Source organism: Doryrhamphus excisus, linkage group LG6, assembly GCF_037039965.1.
Source record: "Doryrhamphus excisus strain RoL-2023G ecotype Guam linkage group LG6, RoL_Dexc_Guam_v1.1, whole genome shotgun sequence".
NCBI lineage: Eukaryota > Metazoa > Chordata > Actinopteri > Syngnathiformes > Syngnathidae > Doryrhamphus > Doryrhamphus excisus.
This window is the reverse complement of record NC_136362.1, coordinates 14,168,069-14,186,384: the sequence shown is the minus strand read 5'-3', so window position 1 is coordinate 14,186,384 and position 18,316 is coordinate 14,168,069. Positions and strand designations below refer to the sequence as shown.

General features: G+C 39.1%; 3 protein-coding genes and 1 long non-coding RNA gene across 9 annotated transcripts; 3 read left to right on the top strand and 1 right to left on the bottom strand.

Moving 5' to 3' along the window:
- The first annotated feature begins 1,238 nt into the window (after positions 1–1,238).
- On the top strand, positions 1,239–3,929 carry higd1a (HIG1 hypoxia inducible domain family, member 1A). The gene is made up of 4 exons (XM_058068652.2): positions 1,239–1,405; positions 1,669–1,743; positions 2,484–2,618; positions 3,104–3,929. Exons 2-4 carry the CDS (start codon positions 1,674–1,676, stop codon positions 3,175–3,177), a joined length of 279 nt encoding a protein of 92 aa, XP_057924635.2. The 5' UTR covers positions 1,239–1,405; positions 1,669–1,673; the 3' UTR covers positions 3,178–3,929.
- Positions 3,930–4,074: 145 nt separating this feature from the next.
- Positions 4,075–8,182, top strand: LOC131126286 (coiled-coil domain-containing protein 13-like). Of its 3 annotated transcripts, none has more exons than XM_078791507.1 (10): positions 4,075–5,089; positions 5,121–5,177; positions 5,453–5,825; positions 5,888–6,030; positions 6,101–6,172; positions 6,241–6,354; positions 6,429–6,533; positions 6,917–7,066; positions 7,134–7,310; positions 7,373–8,178. In XM_078791507.1, exons 3-10 carry the CDS (start codon positions 5,651–5,653, stop codon positions 7,577–7,579), a joined length of 1,143 nt encoding a protein of 380 aa, XP_078647633.1. In that variant the 5' UTR covers positions 4,075–5,089; positions 5,121–5,177; positions 5,453–5,650; the 3' UTR covers positions 7,580–8,178. The 3 variants fall into 3 exon arrangements, with proteins under 3 accessions (XP_078647633.1, XP_078647632.1, XP_057924632.2); XM_078791506.1 differs by having other exon boundaries at positions 5,084–5,177; positions 5,453–5,610; positions 5,677–5,825; positions 5,906–6,030; positions 7,373–8,182; XM_058068649.2 differs by having other exon boundaries at positions 5,084–5,177; positions 5,453–5,610; positions 5,677–5,825; positions 7,373–8,179.
- Positions 5,152–6,607, bottom strand: LOC131126288 (uncharacterized). Its single transcript, XR_009129129.2, has 3 exons — positions 5,844–6,607; positions 5,665–5,752; positions 5,152–5,521 (listed from the first exon to the last, which is right to left on the bottom strand). It is a non-coding gene; the product is annotated as an uncharacterized LOC131126288 (long non-coding RNA).
- Positions 8,183–8,221: 39 nt separating the features above from the next.
- Positions 8,222–12,803, top strand: LOC131126285 (coiled-coil domain-containing protein 13-like). Of its 4 annotated transcripts, none has more exons than XM_058068648.2 (11): positions 8,222–8,265; positions 9,037–9,182; positions 9,249–9,391; positions 9,483–9,566; positions 9,760–9,873; positions 9,948–10,052; positions 10,114–10,278; positions 10,343–10,510; positions 10,932–11,141; positions 11,227–11,315; positions 12,614–12,760. In XM_058068648.2, the coding sequence occupies exons 1-11, from the start codon at positions 8,246–8,248 to the stop codon at positions 12,648–12,650; spliced, it is 1,281 nt and encodes a 426-aa protein (XP_057924631.2). In that variant the 5' UTR covers positions 8,222–8,245; the 3' UTR covers positions 12,651–12,760. The 4 variants fall into 4 exon arrangements, with proteins under 4 accessions (XP_057924631.2, XP_078647631.1, XP_057924629.2 ...); XM_078791505.1 differs by lacking the exon at positions 8,222–8,265 and adding an exon at positions 8,286–8,697 and having other exon boundaries at positions 10,935–11,141; positions 12,614–12,803; XM_058068646.2 differs by lacking the exon at positions 8,222–8,265 and adding an exon at positions 8,288–8,697 and having other exon boundaries at positions 11,230–11,315; positions 12,614–12,803.
- Positions 12,804–18,316: the final 5,513 nt, after the last annotated feature.

Here is an 18,316-nt window from a genome sequence, read left to right as displayed (position 1 = left end):
CCTGAAGCAATACAAAACAAACGCATGCATTTTCTAAAAGTGACACACCTCATGTGAAAAGAAGATACCAGTGACTTATTGTGTTCAAAGAGGATCTAGTTGATAATAGTCACTTCGCAGAAATATTAATGCATGTTGGCAAGAAGTGACCTTGCCCTCTCTTTCAATGTGTCCCAATAAGGTTTTTTTTATTATTTTTTTTAACCCCTGAGTCCGAGTCTTTTGATTTTGAGTATTGAAGAAATAGCAGAAAAAAGTAGAAGTCGCTTTCCTGCAGTTTATCAAATTTAATTAATTAATTATTATTATTTTGTTTAGAAAAACTTATTTGAATACAGCAATTGTATTCCACTCATTTGTGTGTTCGTTTGAGCAACTAATACAACTAACTATCGGGGAAACACAGTGCAGATGTACCCAATCCGGTGTAAGCTGAAGTGTTATTACATGAGAATATAGAAAAAACGTAGATCTGGTTCTTATGTGATCTGTATTCTGTTTGGTCTGCTGCCCTCTGCTGTAGCTTGGCAGTCCTGCACAGGACTCCTCCCCTGGACCCTGCAACCAATCACCCAATAGGCCTTCTTAAAGGGGAACTGCACTTTTTGGGGGGAATTTTGCCCATCATTCACAATTCTTATGTGAAACATGAACACATATTTCTTTCTCTTTTCTGTGTATTATAACACGATAATGCGAGTTAATATGACCTAGCAAACAATTCGCGTCATGGGACACACTTATTCTGACTATGAAGCCCTCTAAAACAACTCTCAAACAAAGTTGCATTGTTTGATATAGGCATTAACATGAGCAAGAAACTAAAGAAACAGAGTGGTCTAAGAACGTTTTTCCACAATTCGTTGTATTTCCCATGATACCGTTGATACTTAGCTCATATTAACTTGTTTTCTTGGGCTACAATGCACAGAAAAGGGAAATAAATATGTGTTCACATTTCACATAAGGATTGTGAATTACAAAATGCAGTTCCCCTTTAAGCTATACCCAGTGGCAGATCTGGCTTGAATGACGCGCTGGGGGATCAAAGCACCAAAATGAACATTTTTTAAATTGTGTATTAAATTATTCATTGTCACAAGAGCCTGTAATATACATTGTATGTTAGGAAATAAGCAAACAAATGAACACAACAGAAATACAACAGAAATACTGTGTAGCATATGGCACCGTGTACAATTTTACTCATGTCTTTGAACGCACCACGGGAAGCACATGTACGCATATCCTGTGACGTCATATATGCGTGCAATGGCTGTTACATCACTAAAGGGACGCCTGGTCATTTCCTTCCTACGTGCGATTTGAAACCCCAGAGATTCCGAACGCTGAAAGCTGAATTTATTGACTGTTTAACTCGAGTAACTTTACTTTTTATATACAGGTACGACTAATTAATGATCAAGTTTGATTATATACAATCGCTACGTAAATGGCACCAGAATTGTTCATTTCGCACATTCGCTTGTAAATGTTTGGTTGAACTGTGCCACAATTTGAATGGTAGTCGTGTAATCGGATGTTTAATTTTCTCATATTTTGACCTAATATTTGGATTTTACTCCCTTTTGCCCTTCATGTGTAACCTCTAAACCTTGTTTCCGGTATGTTTAAGCTAACTTTGCTAACTGTCTCATATCTTTTCAGTCAAAATGTCTGCATACGAAGAGAACGAGTCCAAATTTATGAGAAAAGCCAAGGAGAATCCATTTGTTCCTGTGGGTGAGTACTTGATGGCTTCCTGGGTTACATCACTGCTACTGGAACAGTTGTTCCTAATATTTTGTCTCGCTTATAATCAGCTACTGTACACAGAATAACCATTGCCTGATTGTGTTATCCATTTACAGTTTACTGTATGCCCTGATCTAATCACATGCCAGGTGCTTTATATGCTTGTATAACGAATCATATACATTTCCTCGTGACAAAAAACAGACACAGGCAGCTGTAATCACAATTACTATGACCCATAACAGGGATTTTTTTGATGCTGTGGTGGTGGGCTGCATGGGAGGCGGACTGCCACCTCTGTGTTGTGTCACTTAGGTGTCACCGTGGCAGCAATATCTGTCAAGTGCCAACAGGGCAGGCAGGTGGTTTAGGTACACATTTTTCAGAATAAGTGAAGTGAAACATTTTTATATTTGATATTGGTATTTTATTTCAAAGTAATTTTGGTCAATATGTATATAATAGGATATACATTTATCTATGTGGCACAGGGGTGCTCACACGTTTTCAGTCTTGGCCACCCTTGATATAGCACATGTTAATTCATGGGATGTTTTATTAACATTGTTGTCATGTAAAAAAAAGCCCATTTCCAAAGTACGTCGGCTCTTATTTTACAATCCATTACATGTAGTGGAAACCCAGCGTATCATTGTGTCCCTTTTACCACCACCTTCTTCTCTACACATGGCATCTGTAAAGCTGGACACTATATGAAATATTTGCAGGAATGGCCGGCTTCTTCGCCATCGTTGGCTACAGACTGTGGAAAATGAAAAGCCGTGGAGACACAAAAATGTCAGTGCACCTGATCCACATGCGCGTGGCTGCGCAAGGCTTCGTAGTGGGAGCCATGACTGTTGGTATGTAAAATACTAGGGGTGTCACAAGATCTCGTCTCACAACATCTTGCGATATCCAAACAGGATGAGTTCTCATTGAGAACAAAACTGTCCCATGGGCACTATGCCTGGGACACCATAAATTAACTTGGTTATTTTGCTGGCCTCTTTAAATTGCCATTGCATATCTGTTTTCCTCGCCCCTCACCTCCAAACAGGCAGGAAGCGTGTTCAGGCATAGCCCTTTTGTCAGTCATACAGTCACTTTGTGTGGGTGAAGGTGGAACTGCTAGCATACACATAGAGTGCAGAAGACTAACGTAGTAGAAATTATATAAGTAGACTGCAATACATTGTCACCTACTTTTCTTAAAAGTCACATGAAAATCTAGTCTCACCTCGTAGACCCACTGTATTTTCTCATGAACCGAGTGTCTTGTGTCACCCCTATAAAATACTACTTGTATTCAAATGTTACATCCTCTTAACTGCATTTTCTTTTTTAGGTGTCTTGTTTTCAATGTACAGGGATTTCTTTGCAAAGCCAGTAGAAAAACAGAACACGTTGGATTCCAAGTGAACGTGGGCTCCTCATTTAACGACCCTTAATATTACCTCACGTTAAGGTGTGTACAAGGTTTATATTTAAAGATGGATTGTGCTGTTATATGTACACATCCTTTCAAATAGTGCACCTCAGCTGTGAAGAATTAACATTTATTGATTTGACTTCTGATCCATGTTTATGACTTCTGATTAGTTATGGTAATGTTTTACAGGACTTTTTGAATGGTGGGGTGATATTAAATTATATTTTAAATATATTTATAGATATGAAAGTGTATTTATAAATACTAGTACTATTATTTCCTTTATTTGTGGTATTGTCTCAAACAAGATATCCATTTCAACATACTGCTATGATAATTTAGGATTTTTGCCAGATAAAACAGGCTCGCCATCCCTTTGTTCAAACCAGCAGAACATAAAATAAAAGTATCATTGTTTTATTTAATTACATTTACTCAGACATCAAATGTGATTTTATCCATTCAAGAATAACAGACTGAATTGTAAAGGGCCAGTTCTTGAAATGGTATCAGTAACAAGAATTATAATACAAGTGAAGCTTCATGAGCAAACACTAACTGCATTATAAAACTACAGCTTGTTTATCTATATTGCACACCCAGCTCGATGATACACAGAAAGTAAGGCCTTATATTACAAACGTAGCTATTTTAATTATATTATATTAATTATAAGTACACTGTTTCTGTATTTGACATGTATGTTTTTGTTTTATTGAAAAATAAATGAGCATCAAAGCTATTCCTAACTAGTGTTTGTATAGGATTTTTCTTAGGACTAGTTGTTACATATCCCTAAATGTATTTCAGCACAGTAATTGCCATGTCGGTGGGGGGTGGTTGGCCAAGGTCGCGGGGTGCCTTCAATACCTTCAATATCTTCAGTTGTGTGCCTCAACTTCATTAGGTGTTTCAGCCTCTTATCACAGTAATTTCACAGTAATATCACAATAATTTATCACTGTATTTTTTTCATTATGATTTAAAAACATATGAATATTTAACTGGCAGTATTTACACAAAGCAACGTTTATTTAAATAATGGCATTGTTAATACATTTTACAGTCATTATTACTGACTTGGCATGAATTCACCCAGAGAAACCAACTATTTTAAATATATGTATATTGTGTCCAACTTTCCTGTTTATTTACAACAATAAATCTACTGTAGTGCTTGGTTGCCGGTACATAATTCACCCCGGAACGATTGATAGGGGAGTGGTTGCCACCCGGAGGGGTGGGCGTGAGGAAAAGGTTTTTTGTCTTGTGGTTGCAAGGTGGGCGTGTTATGTCTCACGTAGCGAGGAGAGTGAGTTAATGTTCGAAAGAATAAAGTTATCTCTTAAGTTCCACACCCCGCCTCAGACTCCAGTTCTTCACTACATTTTATCACACGTACCTGTTTGGAGGTAACTAGAAAAATTACAAATTTTGTTTATTTGTGCACTTAGTGACTGAGCAGTGTCCCTGAGTACATTTTCAATGCCATTTTTTTGGATTCTGCCTTCTATCATGGCGGCCAAAGCCGCCCAGGTCACACTACGGAAGCGGATGGTAGTTCACTCCTCCTGTATTCTCTCCTGGAAGCCGAGGCAGGCACCCTACTCCGTGTCCATCGCTATTAACAGCCCCCTTGCAACACAATATTAAATATATGCACCACCTAAGTAAATAGGCATGTTTTTAGAATGTAAATTACAAAAAGTGTGCCGAATATTCTATTACCTTCGTATCTACGTACTATTATTCAAATCAGTTCCTTGGGCCACCATACATATTTAAAATAAGAGTAGACATTGCTAAATGTACATGACCTCATCGCGTTTGCAAGTGGCCATGACAGCGCAGTCTTTCCCGCGAGACCTCTCCATAGGTCTCGTCGGCGCCGTTGCCATGGAGGCAGTGGTCGTGGCACAGGAAGCCATTGGAGTGCAGGGGCTCTTTACGCCTAACAGACAGCCTCTGTCACTACTTGAACAAATGACAGGTGAGTTACTATTGATTTTTTATGCTTTGTAAAAATACGTTGTAGTTTTTGTAGAAATGGTGGTGTTGAAGGAAGCTAATAATGTACTTTACTGCATGAATACACCTGCGCACTATAATGAGATGCAATACAACGTCACGTCATGTAAGCATGGTTTTGGTCAGTTAATGCAGGCTACAGCTCCAATAAACAATTTTCTATTTATTTGTATTATTTTCTTAAACTATTTAGAGCTCTTGTATTGAAATTCTGTCGACTTTGTCATTGTAACACAGATCATGGAGAGTGGTGGTGATGAAATGAAGACTCTGCAGCTTCAAGCTTTGCAAAAACAGCATGAAAACCTACAGGATCAGGACAAAAGAAACAAGGATTTGTCTGTCGGTGATTTAGAGTTTTCTAAAAAGCAAGATAGTCCCAACATTGGAGACAGGTAAGAAAATATTACTTAAAAAAACAACCAAAACAAAACTATGTTGCGCTTAACCACTTCCTGTAGACCTCAACATGACAGTGGGTGTTTGCTGGACCAATTGAGGGAACTAAAGGATGTGAATGGTCGTCTCTTGAAACTTCTAAGCGAAAAAGACTTTGTAATCAAACACATGAAGAAGAAATGGGAACAAGAGAGACAGTTGGTCATGGCTGGTACGTTTCTATAATTACTTTTGGCATGATGAACCGTAGACTGATGGTGTGGACTGCTGTAGGTGCATCTGGCTTGGCAGGAGATGCTGCTGCCGTCAAGATTGTGGAGTTGTCCAAAAGGAACCGAGAGCTGACTGCTGAAGTTGAGCGGGAGAAGACTAAAGCCAAACAAAACGGCAACAGAATCAAGGAGCTGGAGAAAGATGTGTGTTAAGATGTCCGATTCAAGTCATTTTCTAGATTAACTGGTCTCATGTCCTGCTTTTTTCTTAAAGCTACAGGCTGCGCTGCGTTCACTACCACAAGGACAAAAGATTGATATCAGTGTGCAGCAGCAAAACCTTGAGGTAAGTGTAATGAGAAACGTTTCCATCAGATACTAAGTCTACTTATTAAGATCGGTCCACCATAACAGGACAGTCCAGCGCTGAAGACCCTGAAAGAGAAATTAGCGTCTGCCCAGCTGAAAAACACAGAGTACCGCAACCAAGTTCAGTCTTTTAAACAAGAGTTAAAAGTGGCTCAAAAGGTGCACAACATTTTATTTCTCATGGACATCAAACAAATATGGATCCTAATGCAATACTAATGTCTTTGCTATAGGTTTTGATGAGTGAGGTGGGCGAAGATGTCAACCTTCAGCAATTACTGAGTTGTCCAGGCAACTTTAGAGGACGTGCACAGCAGATACTGGCTCTCCAAGCAAGGGTAAGATGGAGGAAATGAGCTCTCAAATTAGAGAAGAAAGGACTCCATAGAAGTGCAAAGGCAATAGATTAGAAAGTGCATCTGTACATATGTGACTGCTGAGCCTGGTGCCCAATATAAGACAAACATTGAGACTGTATTGACTATGTTAGTACAGTATATAACAGAATAAGTGGGTGTTTAGTTGTAAAACAGACAACTGCAAAATTTTAGGTTACTCGCAGTGCTTGCTATAAATTATGATGTAGATTATTGTCAACAAGTAAAAATATAAATAAAAATACAAAAAATAATCAAATAAAAGAAAATGAAGTGAAATAAATAGAATAAAAATAGGAGCTACATATGCTAAGGTGATCTAAAGTAAGCAGTGTGTGTGACAGGTGCGTGACCTCGAGCAGCAGCTAAAGCTGAAGTCCTCTCTGTCAAGTGACCCGAACGATGAACTTCCTGGTGTTCTTACAATCCCAAGTCAGGACAGAAACATCAGCCACCTTCGCAGCATCACAAAAGAAAACAAGGAAGCCTTTCAGGTGCCATTACTTTTTCTTAACTTAAATTAGGACATAATGCAACATCTTTGTTTTAATACCACTTCAGAGGATCTCAGCGAGCTATGAAACCCTCCAGAAAGAACACGATCAAGTGAGGAAAGAACGGGAAGCCTGCAGAGCCAGGAACAAATGTTTGTCCGCTGAAGCCAAAACTCTGAAAGCTCAGATATCTGCCTTGCTAGTGAAGAGTAAACATGATGATGAGCTTGTGGACGCCCTGCTGGTAAGACATTATGGCATGTAAGGTTGATGGAACAATAAACTATCTTCTTCTTTTTATGGCAGAAAGAGAAGGGCCGAATGCTGGAGATGCTGAATCAGCTCACCAAACAGAACACGGTGACCCATCCCAGCTCGGTACCATCACTCAGCAGTGAGCTCACCATGCAGAAAACTCTCATCCAGAACTTGTACCAACTGGTGGCTGACAAAGAGAACACCATCAAAGAATTGGAGGAGAAAATCAAGCATGTCCCAAATGACAATTGCTGACATTTTTAAACTCAATATCTGTAAAAAAAAGTAGGAGGGGGGGACCTCAAAATTCTTCAGAAAATGTTTTTCTATATTTGCATTGTAATTCTAAAAGTGAAATTAGTATTTTAGTAAATAGTGTATAATTTAGTTTTAACGTTTAAATTAAAACTACATAAAAAGTAATGTTAATACGCCATAAATATATCCTGTGTTTCATGCTGCCAGCTGATGTTTAATTGGAATAAGACATGCAAATGACACTACATGTTTAATTTGTTGCACATGTGTTTTGCATTGTCTATATGTGCCCTGTGATTGGCTGGCGACCAGTCCAGGGTGTACCCCGCCTCTCGCCCGAAGACAACTGGGATAGGCTCCAGCACGCCCGCGACCCTCGTGAGGATTAGCGGCATAGAAAATGAAAGGATGGAGGCTATATAGGGGACTATATGGGTGCCATTTCAATCACGAGAGATTCTTGTAGTGAAAATCTAGTGTGGAAAATTCTCAAATAGCCATCCAAATAGCTATCCATTGTGTATTATGTGTACTATTGACATTGTGTGCACTAAAGTGACACGCTTGGTTGAATAAATATTTAAATACAATGAAAAATATCACATTTTACAATTACCTTCAATTATCGGTGTTTAGTCATTCGCTGGCCTGTACCACTCCAGTATGGCCGACCTTCAGAACAGGTAACGCCAAATGAAATCTGTCTTATTCATCGCTCTTTATATTGACAAACAAGCACTATGGCTGTTGTGTTCATGGTCCTTTACACATGCTTGACTTGAAGGACTTCATATATGACGCAACAACAATGTGTGACTAAATCAAATTGCGTAATAAAGGCTTTTCCGGTTATTACTAATGCGCACAAAGGACAGCACCAGTGCCAACGCGTTTGCGCATAAAAGGCTGACATACCCGAGAATGAGAAATAACGCTTTTTCGCGCAGCATTTGCGAAATAAGCAGCCAATGTTTTCAACAGGTTGTGGTAATGAACACCGTTTCAAACAATTTGGGTATATTTTGTTTGGCGTGTTTACCTGTCATCTGTTTGCTAACTAGCTTACTTGCCCCAGGAACAATGCAAAACCAGGCAATCAATTGGGAAAACAACTTGTGAGTTTTATACTATCGCCAGTGAAACAGTTTAGTTTTATACAAAGTGGTTAAATATGAAGTTGCTCAATTTGAACTCCGAATGTATTAAGCTTTAAAAATGGTCTAAATGCATCTTAAAACTTTCAGATTACGGCATTGATGCTTTAAAGCACTTATTGTTTATAGTTATTTTAACCTATGACCCATATTTAACCTATAGTTAAACCTATAGTTTCCATATACACTCAATTGTTGGTTGGTTGAACCAAAAATACGAAGTGGCTCTTGTATGTATATGTGTATTTATATAATTTTCCATTTTCCTATTGCCATTATTTTCTCAATTCTTTCACGTAGACACAGACAGAATGAGAGTTTGATGAACCAAATGAGGGAGCTACGAGATGAAAACAACTGTCTACTAAAACTTCTTGGTGAAAAGGACTTTGAAATAAACAACATGAGGAAGACCCTGGAGGATGAGAGAGTGTTGATCTTGGCCGGTATGTTTTGAAGTCATCATTTTTTTCAACAATGGCACAAAGCCATGAGTGTTTGTTGTTGTTTAGGTGCAAACAGCTTGGCGGGAGATGCGGCTGCCGTCAAGATTGTGGCATTGTCCAAGAAGAACAGGGAGCTGACTGCTGAAGTGGAGCGGGAAAGGTCGAAATTCAAACAGCACAACAACAGAATCAAGGATCTTGAAAAGCAGGTTGGTTCTGATGGATAATTGAATGTCATTTCTACATATTTTTATATTATTTATATATTTAATATTTAGATTTCTTGCTTCTTCCATACAGCTGCAGGCTACTCTGCAGTCACTACCAGGACAAAAGACTGATGCCAACAATGTCCAGAAACCAAACTTAGCTAATGACACTGAGGTAAGTTAAGTTATATGGCTGACATGGTCCTCGCCAGTGAGAATCTAAACTAGGAATCGAAAAAAACATGTGAATGATCCTGGAAGAATTGCAATGTTGATACCGGTTCCCATCAATGCTTTGAGAGTCGGTGCCAAACTGTAATATTAATGTACCCCTTAAGTTAATCATTTTTTTGTTGTTCATAAAACAGGAGATTCCAGTGGTGAAGACCTTGAAGGACAAATTAGCTGCTGCCCAGCTAAAAGCTACTGAGTACCGCAACCAGGTTCAGTTTCTCAAACAGGAGTTAAAAGTGGCTCAAAAGGTCCAAAAAATCTTATCTGTCATGACCACCAAACAAATAATCCAATAGCTTAGTCGTTATGGTCTTTGTTTTAGGTTTTGATGAGCGAAGTCGGTGAAGATGTAAACATTCAGCAGTTACTGAGTTGTCCAGGTAGCTTTAGAGGACGTGCACAGCAGATCCTGGCTCTCCACGCAAGGGTAATACTTGTGACCTTTTTCACTGGTACAATACATGATAATACTAGAGTGTGTACAATAGGTGCGAGATCTGGAGCAGCAGCTAAAGAAGGCAACGAGTCAGGCATGTGTTCAGAGTGTGGAAGAAGAACGTGTTAGTTTTGGAAATCCTCAAAAAATCCCAACTCAGGTCCGAAACATGTGCTACATCCGGACAATTGAGAAGGAAAAGAAGGAAGCCTTGGAGGTGTGTATACCTTTTGGTAGTTATTTTTCTGTGAAGTCACCCTACTCATTTCTTTCTTTTCCAGAGGATCTCAGCTGGCTATGAAGCCCTCCAGAAAGAGCATGAAGAGGTGAAGAAAAAGCTGGAAGCCTCCAAAGCTAGGAACAAATGCTTGTCTGACGAAAAGGCAGCTCAAATATCCGCCCTGAGGGTTAAAAGTAAACATGACGACGAGCTTGTAGACGTTCTGCTGGTAATATCTCACTAACATACAGTGGTGTGCAAAAGTGTTTGCTCACTTCCCGATTTCTTTTATTTTTTTGCATTTTGTCACACTTGAATGTTTCAGATCATCAAACAAATTTAAATGTTAGTCAGTGACAACACAACTGAACACAAAATGCAGTTTTTAAATGAAAGTTATTCTTAAGGGAGATAAAAATCCAAACCTATGTGGGCCTTTGTGAAAAAGTTATTATCTGTCCCAGAAAGAAAGTAATTGAGATGTATCGGTCATTTCTAAAACTTTTGGGCTCCAGCAAATCACAGTAAGAGCTATTATCCACAAATGGCCAAAACATGGGACAAAGACTTTTTAACACCACTGTATCTTTTGATTGATACAGTGATTGTACTGTCTCTGTTGATTGACACCATCCAACAATACGTAACAGAAGGAGAAGGCCCAGCTGCAAGAGACGCTGACTCAGCTCACCAAACAATTGGAAGCACGGAGCACGGTGACCCAGCCGAAAACGGTACAGAGGCTGGACACAGAGCTGTCCATGCAGAATACTCTGATCCAGAACTTGTACCAAGTGGTTGCGGACAAGGAGAACACCATCAAAGAATTAGAGGAGAAAATCCAGGAGTTTTCAGTCAAGGTGGCAACAAGTTGGAAACATTAAAATATATATATTTGTATTATTGGTTCCAAAATGCATATACAATTCTTGTTTTCATATTTAGCAGGAGCAGAGTGTGGAAGGTCAGGACACCAGCAGCGCCACTTCAGCATTTTCATCGAAAGAGGGCGCTATTGAGAAGCAAACGTCTGTGTAGGTACCGTGCACGTTAGTACAGTACAGCACTGTACATGTAGGAAGCGACAACTGTCTTAATCCAATACAAGAGCTTTATTGCACGCATGCTTTAAAGGATATTAATTTATCAATGTCTACTAATGTGTGTCTGGTATAAATAAAACATCAAAATTAGTTGGGCCATTTCTGTTGGTGTTTTTTGTACAGCTTGATTGCATGTCGATGGCATATGTATGTCTAATAATGGTATGCAAAATATGGGTTAATCAACCACTATTGCATTGGGTGCCTGTAAAAAGTGTATTATTTTTGACACATTTTGTGTAGAATTTGGGGTGGTCAACTATCTGGTGCCTTGAGAGGCAGGGACTACTTTCAATTTTAGTGCAGTTTGACTCTTGAATATGCTTGTATGCTTCACAGCTTTCCCATTTGTGTTGCATTTCCCTGGTGCCAGCTTCGAGTTTAATCTTTACAGTATAGATTAATAAATTGGTATCATTTTTCAGGAGTATTTCAAATCGGCTTGTGAGGCACTGACATAAAGCCTAATTTTTTGTGCTCTAATGTTAATATAAGTTGCTCATTGAGAGGATAAATGCAGTAATAGACTCATTTTTAAAGGATATATACAGTACAGGACAAATGTTTGAATGCACAACACACATTAATAAGACAATAAATTCCACTAAACACTGACAAGGCACACCTGTGGAGGGAAAACCATTTCAGCTGACTACCTCAAAAAATGGCTACTTTGAGGATATTTGGTGTTATTTCTCACTATTTAAATACATAAATACACATGTTCATTCATAGTTTTGAGAATCTACGATGTAAATAGTCGTGAAAATATAAATGCATGGTCTTATTTTATATTTGTGTGTGAAGTCTAAGGGGCTGTAAAAGTCCTCCTTTTAGTTTATTACTCCGTCAGCTGCTTTGTGTATGGTTTTGTACTTCCCAGCCACCATAGCTGTACCTCGCTGTAGAAAGCCTGCAGCTACAAGCCCCTGCCAGTTCACGTGTGCCTCTGCCGCTTCATTGCCAGAGGAAGGGGAACTGCACTCCTCGACATAGGATTTCTTCATATTTTATTGTCCGTTTAGCAAATATAATCATGTCATACTTGGATTAAAAGCATTACACAGCTGTAGAAAGCCACAGTCTATAATGTTTCTGCAAACGTTAATCCAATAGAATATATATTACCGCTATAACATGAGCATTGTTGTCTTTTTTGATGCCTCTTGTTTTGGAAGTCATTATTGCAGATATATTTCATTAGAATATTGTCTCCCTCTCCCCACTAGGCTTCCCTCTGCTGTCAACGGGCCGTGGTATTTGTAACAGTGCACATCGCTGAGGAACCTACATTATAGACAACCCAGACCTCTGCCAGTTAATGGTATTACACAGTAGCCAAAACAGGTGACCAGAAGAGTGATTTATCACGTTTCACTCATTTCAACCCATCAGAACCTTTCCAGGCAAAACATGAGCACATAGAAACTTGTGTTGTACTGTGGGAACTCATTTTGTTTCTTCTCCAACCTCTTTTTCCCCTTCATTTGTTCTTTCTGCCCGTAACATTTGAATTACACTTAAAATGAAGCGCAGTGGCTTATTTCACTTTTGAGAAATGCTGATGTTGTCTCCTGGCTGGCCACTGAGCTGGAGGAAATGGAGCCACTGAGGGCATCGCTAAAGAGCACTCAGCATGGTGACCTGCAGCTTTACTTGCTTGACGTGATGAGACAAGTCAAGCATGGCTTCCTGTAGGCTCTGTGACATCCTCAGTCAAGACTGCGAGCGCCGCAACTTGGCCTTGGCCTCCACTACTCCTACCTTCTCTTGTCACGTGACAGATAGCAGCCTGCAGGAACAGGCTCCTCTTTGTCCTTATTATTCCTCCTTCCCATCTTCACCTTCGTCGTACTTGACTTTGGGAGTCTGCTTCTCACGTTTGGAGATTGTGATTGTTTCTTTTGTCTATGGCCTCAGGGTATACGGGTTTGTATATTAGTAAAGTGTTTATCTCAGCAGTCACTGCATGGGCACCATTCCTTGTGATTGCATATTTGCATATTCTTTTCCCCCCATACTGACAATCAGAAAATGAAATGTTTAATTAACTGTAATTTCTGTTTTAGCCTTTACCAGACCTGCAATGGCATGAGTACTTTGACTGAAAATCTCATCTTTGGCCATTTGTTTGCATGGTAAGAAGATTTTTGAAGGTAAGAATTACAAAATTGGACCATGGCACTTAAAAAAATACATAAAAAACATATGAAAAACATGTGAAAAAATGTCCTGTGGAAACAGCATTTGGTCGCCTCATTCTCAATGGAACATCGGAAATGTCAGTTTGTCAAAATGGAGGCCGTAACCTTTACCAAACCTGCTTCCAGTCATTTCACTCTGTGGATAAATATATTAATGGGTTGTTGTTGCTAACTTTACTTTTCTTTTTTTTTTTTTAAAAAAACTTTACTTTTCTCAGCCAGAAAATCAAAATCATTGAAAAGATACCTTCTCAATGCCAAGAATGGAGGACATATTTGTGAAATGTTCAGTTAACACAGCTAAAATAATAATAGTGGAATATAACCGTGTTTGTGCTACTCCAGCAAAGTCTGCCATACAGTGGTCCCTCGTTTATTGCCGTTAATTGGTTCCAGACCTGAATGTAATACAGTAAATGATTTTCTGCAAAGTAGGATTTAATAATAGTAAACAAAATATTGGCATAGAACATACAAAAAGCGCTAAATACGTTTTTTCCATTATTAAAGTCTTCTAGACATGACATAAGACCCCATGAATTGTTTAATGATATGAACTCTATACGTATTAAAATCAACTTTACACTGAATTTATCACAGGGTTATTTTCAACCAGTGTATAATATATCAATATTAAGTTATTTTCTACAGGAGTAGACTTTCAAATGAGATGTTTATTTATGAAAAGCATATGCTGTTGTTTTTGTGTTAGTGAGTGTGTGATGCTACAGCCACTTAAACGTGTACAATAACTTGTAAAAGATTTGTCTATGAAATGTTACATTGGGGACTGCACAGCGGTCGAGATCTCACAGCTAGGAGACCTGAGTTCAATCCCACCCTCGGCCATCTCTGTGCAGAGTTTGCATGTTCCCCCCGTGCATGCGTGGGTTTTCTCCGGGTACTCCGGTTTCCTCCCACATTCCAAAAACATGTCAGATTAATTGGTGACTCCAAATTGTCCATAGGTATGAATGTGAGTGTGAATGGTTGTTTGTCTTTATGTGCCCTGTGGTTGGCCGCAGCGACCTGTCCAGGGTGTACCCCACCTCTTGCCCGAATACAGCTGTGATAGGCTCCAGCACCCCCGCGACCCTTGTGAGGATAAGCAGTAGAAAATGAATGAAGTTACATTGGCAATAGAGTGAGGGAGCAATGTTCAAAATGAAAAATGATCAAAAACACAAATAAAAACAAAGCATGCAGAGGGATGTCATTTGTCAACACAACCCTAAGTGACTGTACAAAACTCACATACGTATTTATGCTGTCATCACCCTTTTATGTATTGGTTAGTGAGCAAATTGCATAAAAAGTATGACGATTTTGAATCAACCCATTTAATTTGGTTGCTGAGTTGGAAAAAAGTAACATTACTGTACACTTTCTTACTTAATTTCTCTGTGAATTTCGCATGAATAATAGTGATAAAATAAAAGTCAGTTTAATGCATAAAAGACAGTACTATCATTCACACAGTAACTGTTGGGCCAAATGTTGTACTCATTGCTTTGAGCGTATTAATAAACCCCTAAGCCTGTTTATCCCTTTGCAACTAAGGTAATCATTTGTTAGCAGACAGCTAACAAATGAGGGAATGGTGGTCATAAATAACGCAGTACAAACTCTCACTGTAGTCTCCAGAGAGCGTCCATGTGAATGTATGTACACTGTCAACGTATAGCGTCTTCATCCTCGACAGTGAGACTCCTCCATTCAAACGAACATCCTTATTTGCACCCAAAGCTGCCAGAAGGATTTCAACAGCACCCGCCACTGCCCCCCTCCTCCTCTTTAACCCCACGCTTAATTTAAAACCATGGCTGAGTTTAGTGTACGGCTTGAAAATACCGCACTATTTCTTCCAGCCCTCAGTGGGGAGATTGTCAGGTCCCCATTGGACGTTTCGAGAAAAAAGGCCACAAGACAAAAATATCAGGACGCTGATGAAGACGGCCTTTATGCGCCGCGCGACAAACACGGCCTGTGTTTGGCCTTCATGCGGCCGGATCGAAGCCGCTTTGCTCGGCTGCAGGTTATCACTCACTGTTGCCAGTGGAGATATCAGCCGCCCGCCACTTCCCCCACCTTCTTTAACGACTCCTGCTGGCTTGCCAAATATGTATCAAAAGTAGCTATGTGCGTCAGAAAGGCTGTTGATGGAGCAAATACTTGACATGGTCCATGGCTGCGTCCAAGTCCGGGGAAAACGTTGAACTAAATAGTTGTTTTTTGGGGAGGGGGCAGATGAGGTGTGCAGTGAAATTAATGAACATTTACCACAAATCAGTCACTTTAATTTAGAGCAGGGGTAGCAAACTTATGGCTTGGGAGCCAGAAATGGCTCTTTTCATGATTGCATCTGGCTCTTCTAACACAGTAAAATGTTTTGTTTTTTTCACTGACATTTTAAAGTAAAATATTACAGTGTATATATATCACAGTGTTAAAATATAAAACTTTCTTATGCATTTGTGGTAATAATGTGGTAGCCTACCCTTGTCATTGAGAGGTCAAGAAGAAAACTAACCTAACTAAACTCCTTTAATCTAACAGCTAGCTAATTCTGCAGAGCCAACACTTTTGACAAAGAAGATGACAAAAAGAACGAAAGAGTACGGTGCAAAACCATGCCACACTAAAAGTGGCATTAATGGTAAGAAGTATTTTATTTACTTTCAATAAAATTGAATAAAATTGTTGCTTTTAAACATTAAATTACATTTACAGTACATAAGCAGTACATTACATTTTAAACAGTATTATTAGTAAAAGTTGTAGATGGTTGAAAAGTTCAACAACTACTCCAAATTGTCCATAGGTATGAATGTGAGTGTGAATGGTTGTTTGTCTATGTGTGCCCTGTGATTGGCTGGCGACCAGTCCAGGATGTACCCCGTCTCTCGCCCGAAGACAGCTGGGATAGGCTCCAGCACCCCCGCGACCCTCGTGAGGATAAGCGGTAGAAAATGAATGAATGAATGAATCAACTGATTGGAATGGAATAAGAATGGAAACTATAGAAAGGGTAATCAGTGAGATGGTAGAACCGCTGACATACATCAGTAATTTATCATTTCAGTCTGGAAAATTCACTAACTAAATGAAAACAGCTAAAGTAGTTCCGATTTTAAAACATGGAGACAAACATCAATTTACCTACCGACCTACTTATTACCACAATTCTCTAAAATGATCAAAAAGCTATTCAATAACAGGTTGGACAAATGTATTAATACTAATGACTTACAAGCAGAAAGTCAGTACGGATACAGAGCTAACATTTCAACCTCCATGGCACTGACTGAAATCACGAAGGAAATCACTAATGCTAATATGCTAATGCTAATATTTATGGGTCTGACAAAAGCCTTTGATACAATCAATTATGACAGAATAGTACGGAATAAGAGGATTAGTTTTTAATTGGGTCAAAAGCTACAGGAAGCAATATGTTAAGCTCGGAGTACACACTTTTGCATGTTTATTACGTGTTAATTACATGTTAATATTACGTGTGGAGTACCCCAGGGGTCAATATTGGGACCAAAACTGTTCAACTGGTATATCTATGATGTCTGTAAAGTTATGAAAGACTTAAAGTTCGTATTATTTGTGGATGACACCACTGCCTTTTTTTCACGGTGAATGAAAATAAATGAAAAAATAACTTATTCCCCCCCCTCCCCCAATAAATAAAAAAAAAAATTGACTTGAAACATTTACATGCGAGAACAATGTTAAAAAGCCATAGCATTTCAGAATGTGGAATCAAATTATGGCACGGATTGAGTAAGGAACTTAAACAATGAACTAGTATGAGCTAATTAAAGAAACAATACTAGCAGTTGATATTTGCCAAATACAATGAAGAAGAGTCTCTAATATGTCATATATAATGTATCTCTGTTATTATTTATCACTATTCCGATTGTTATATTTACTCCACTATGTTTACTTTACAGTCAGCGACCCAATAAAAAGTGATCCGTGACCCATTTGGGGTCCTGACCCTAAGTTTGGGAAACCCTGCATTAGATGCTTACTGAGCTGAAGTCCTGTGTGAAGTCATGCATGAGCATGAGAGTTATGTGCAAATTTAGAGGTGTATTTTTGCAGAACGTTGCGGTCAAATTCCAAATGAGGAGCTTCCAGTATTTGGATCACCTGATAGTGATAAAAGCCAACATAACCAACATTCCCCCAAAATTCAAAACAAGTTTGTTTGACCCTCTCAGCCGCTAACGAGTCTCATCACGTTCCGGTAAATTACATTTCCTCCAAACAGTTTTGATATTGTTTTATGGAGGCCGATTACGCAGGAGCGTTACGTAGATTTATTCCAAGATGGCCAAGGAGCCACCAAGCCAAACACCAAACTAAGTCAACACAGCGTACGTAAACAGCCTCACCTATTTGTCATTCCAGCTTTCAATGACTCCTTTATCCGTCCCTCTCCTCTGAGGTATTCCCTCGTTCTGTGCCGACGCTTCCTGCAGACCATTGACTGTGTCCAGAAAGTTAAAGTAAACAGTGGAGCCGTGAAGGAAGGTAGAGGTTAAAGTTAGCCATCAGTGTATAAAGGCATTTAGTCGCTTTGGGGGCAATCTATGAGGGCCATTCAGCTCTTAGTCACTCTCATTTACATTTAATGGAAAATAAATAAACAGCTCCTGCTAATGAGAAATTTACAGTAATTAGACATCAAGTGGCCTTCTTATCTCAAAC

What these genes read in the sequence shown, in the direction of transcription:
- higd1a (XM_058068652.2), top strand. Translation starts at nt 1,674, where the DNA reads ATGTCTGCATACGAAGAGAACGAGTCCAAATTTATGAGAAAAGCCAAG. An exon ending in GAATCCATTTGTTCCTGTGG is followed by an intron (nt 1,744 to 2,483) that starts GTGAGTACTTGA and finishes AAATATTTGCAG; the next exon opens with GAATGGCCGGCTTCTTCGCC. An exon ending in AGTGGGAGCCATGACTGTTG is followed by an intron (nt 2,619 to 3,103) that starts GTATGTAAAATA and finishes TTTCTTTTTTAG; the next exon opens with GTGTCTTGTTTTCAATGTAC.
- LOC131126286 (XM_058068649.2), top strand. Translation starts at nt 5,456, where the DNA reads ATGGAGAGTGGTGGTGATGAAATGAAGACTCTGCAGCTTCAAGCTTTG. An exon ending in AGTCCCAACATTGGAGACAG is followed by an intron (nt 5,611 to 5,676) that starts GTAAGAAAATAT and finishes CACTTCCTGTAG; the next exon opens with ACCTCAACATGACAGTGGGT. An exon ending in AAAACAAGGAAGCCTTTCAG is followed by an intron (nt 7,067 to 7,133) that starts GTGCCATTACTT and finishes ATACCACTTCAG; the next exon opens with AGGATCTCAGCGAGCTATGA.
- LOC131126285 (XM_058068644.2), top strand. Translation starts at nt 8,441, where the DNA reads ATGCGCACAAAGGACAGCACCAGTGCCAACGCGTTTGCGCATAAAAGG. An exon ending in TCCTGGCTCTCCACGCAAGG is followed by an intron (nt 10,053 to 10,113) that starts GTAATACTTGTG and finishes TGTGTACAATAG; the next exon opens with GTGCGAGATCTGGAGCAGCA. An exon ending in AAAAGAAGGAAGCCTTGGAG is followed by an intron (nt 10,279 to 10,342) that starts GTGTGTATACCT and finishes TTTCTTTTCCAG; the next exon opens with AGGATCTCAGCTGGCTATGA.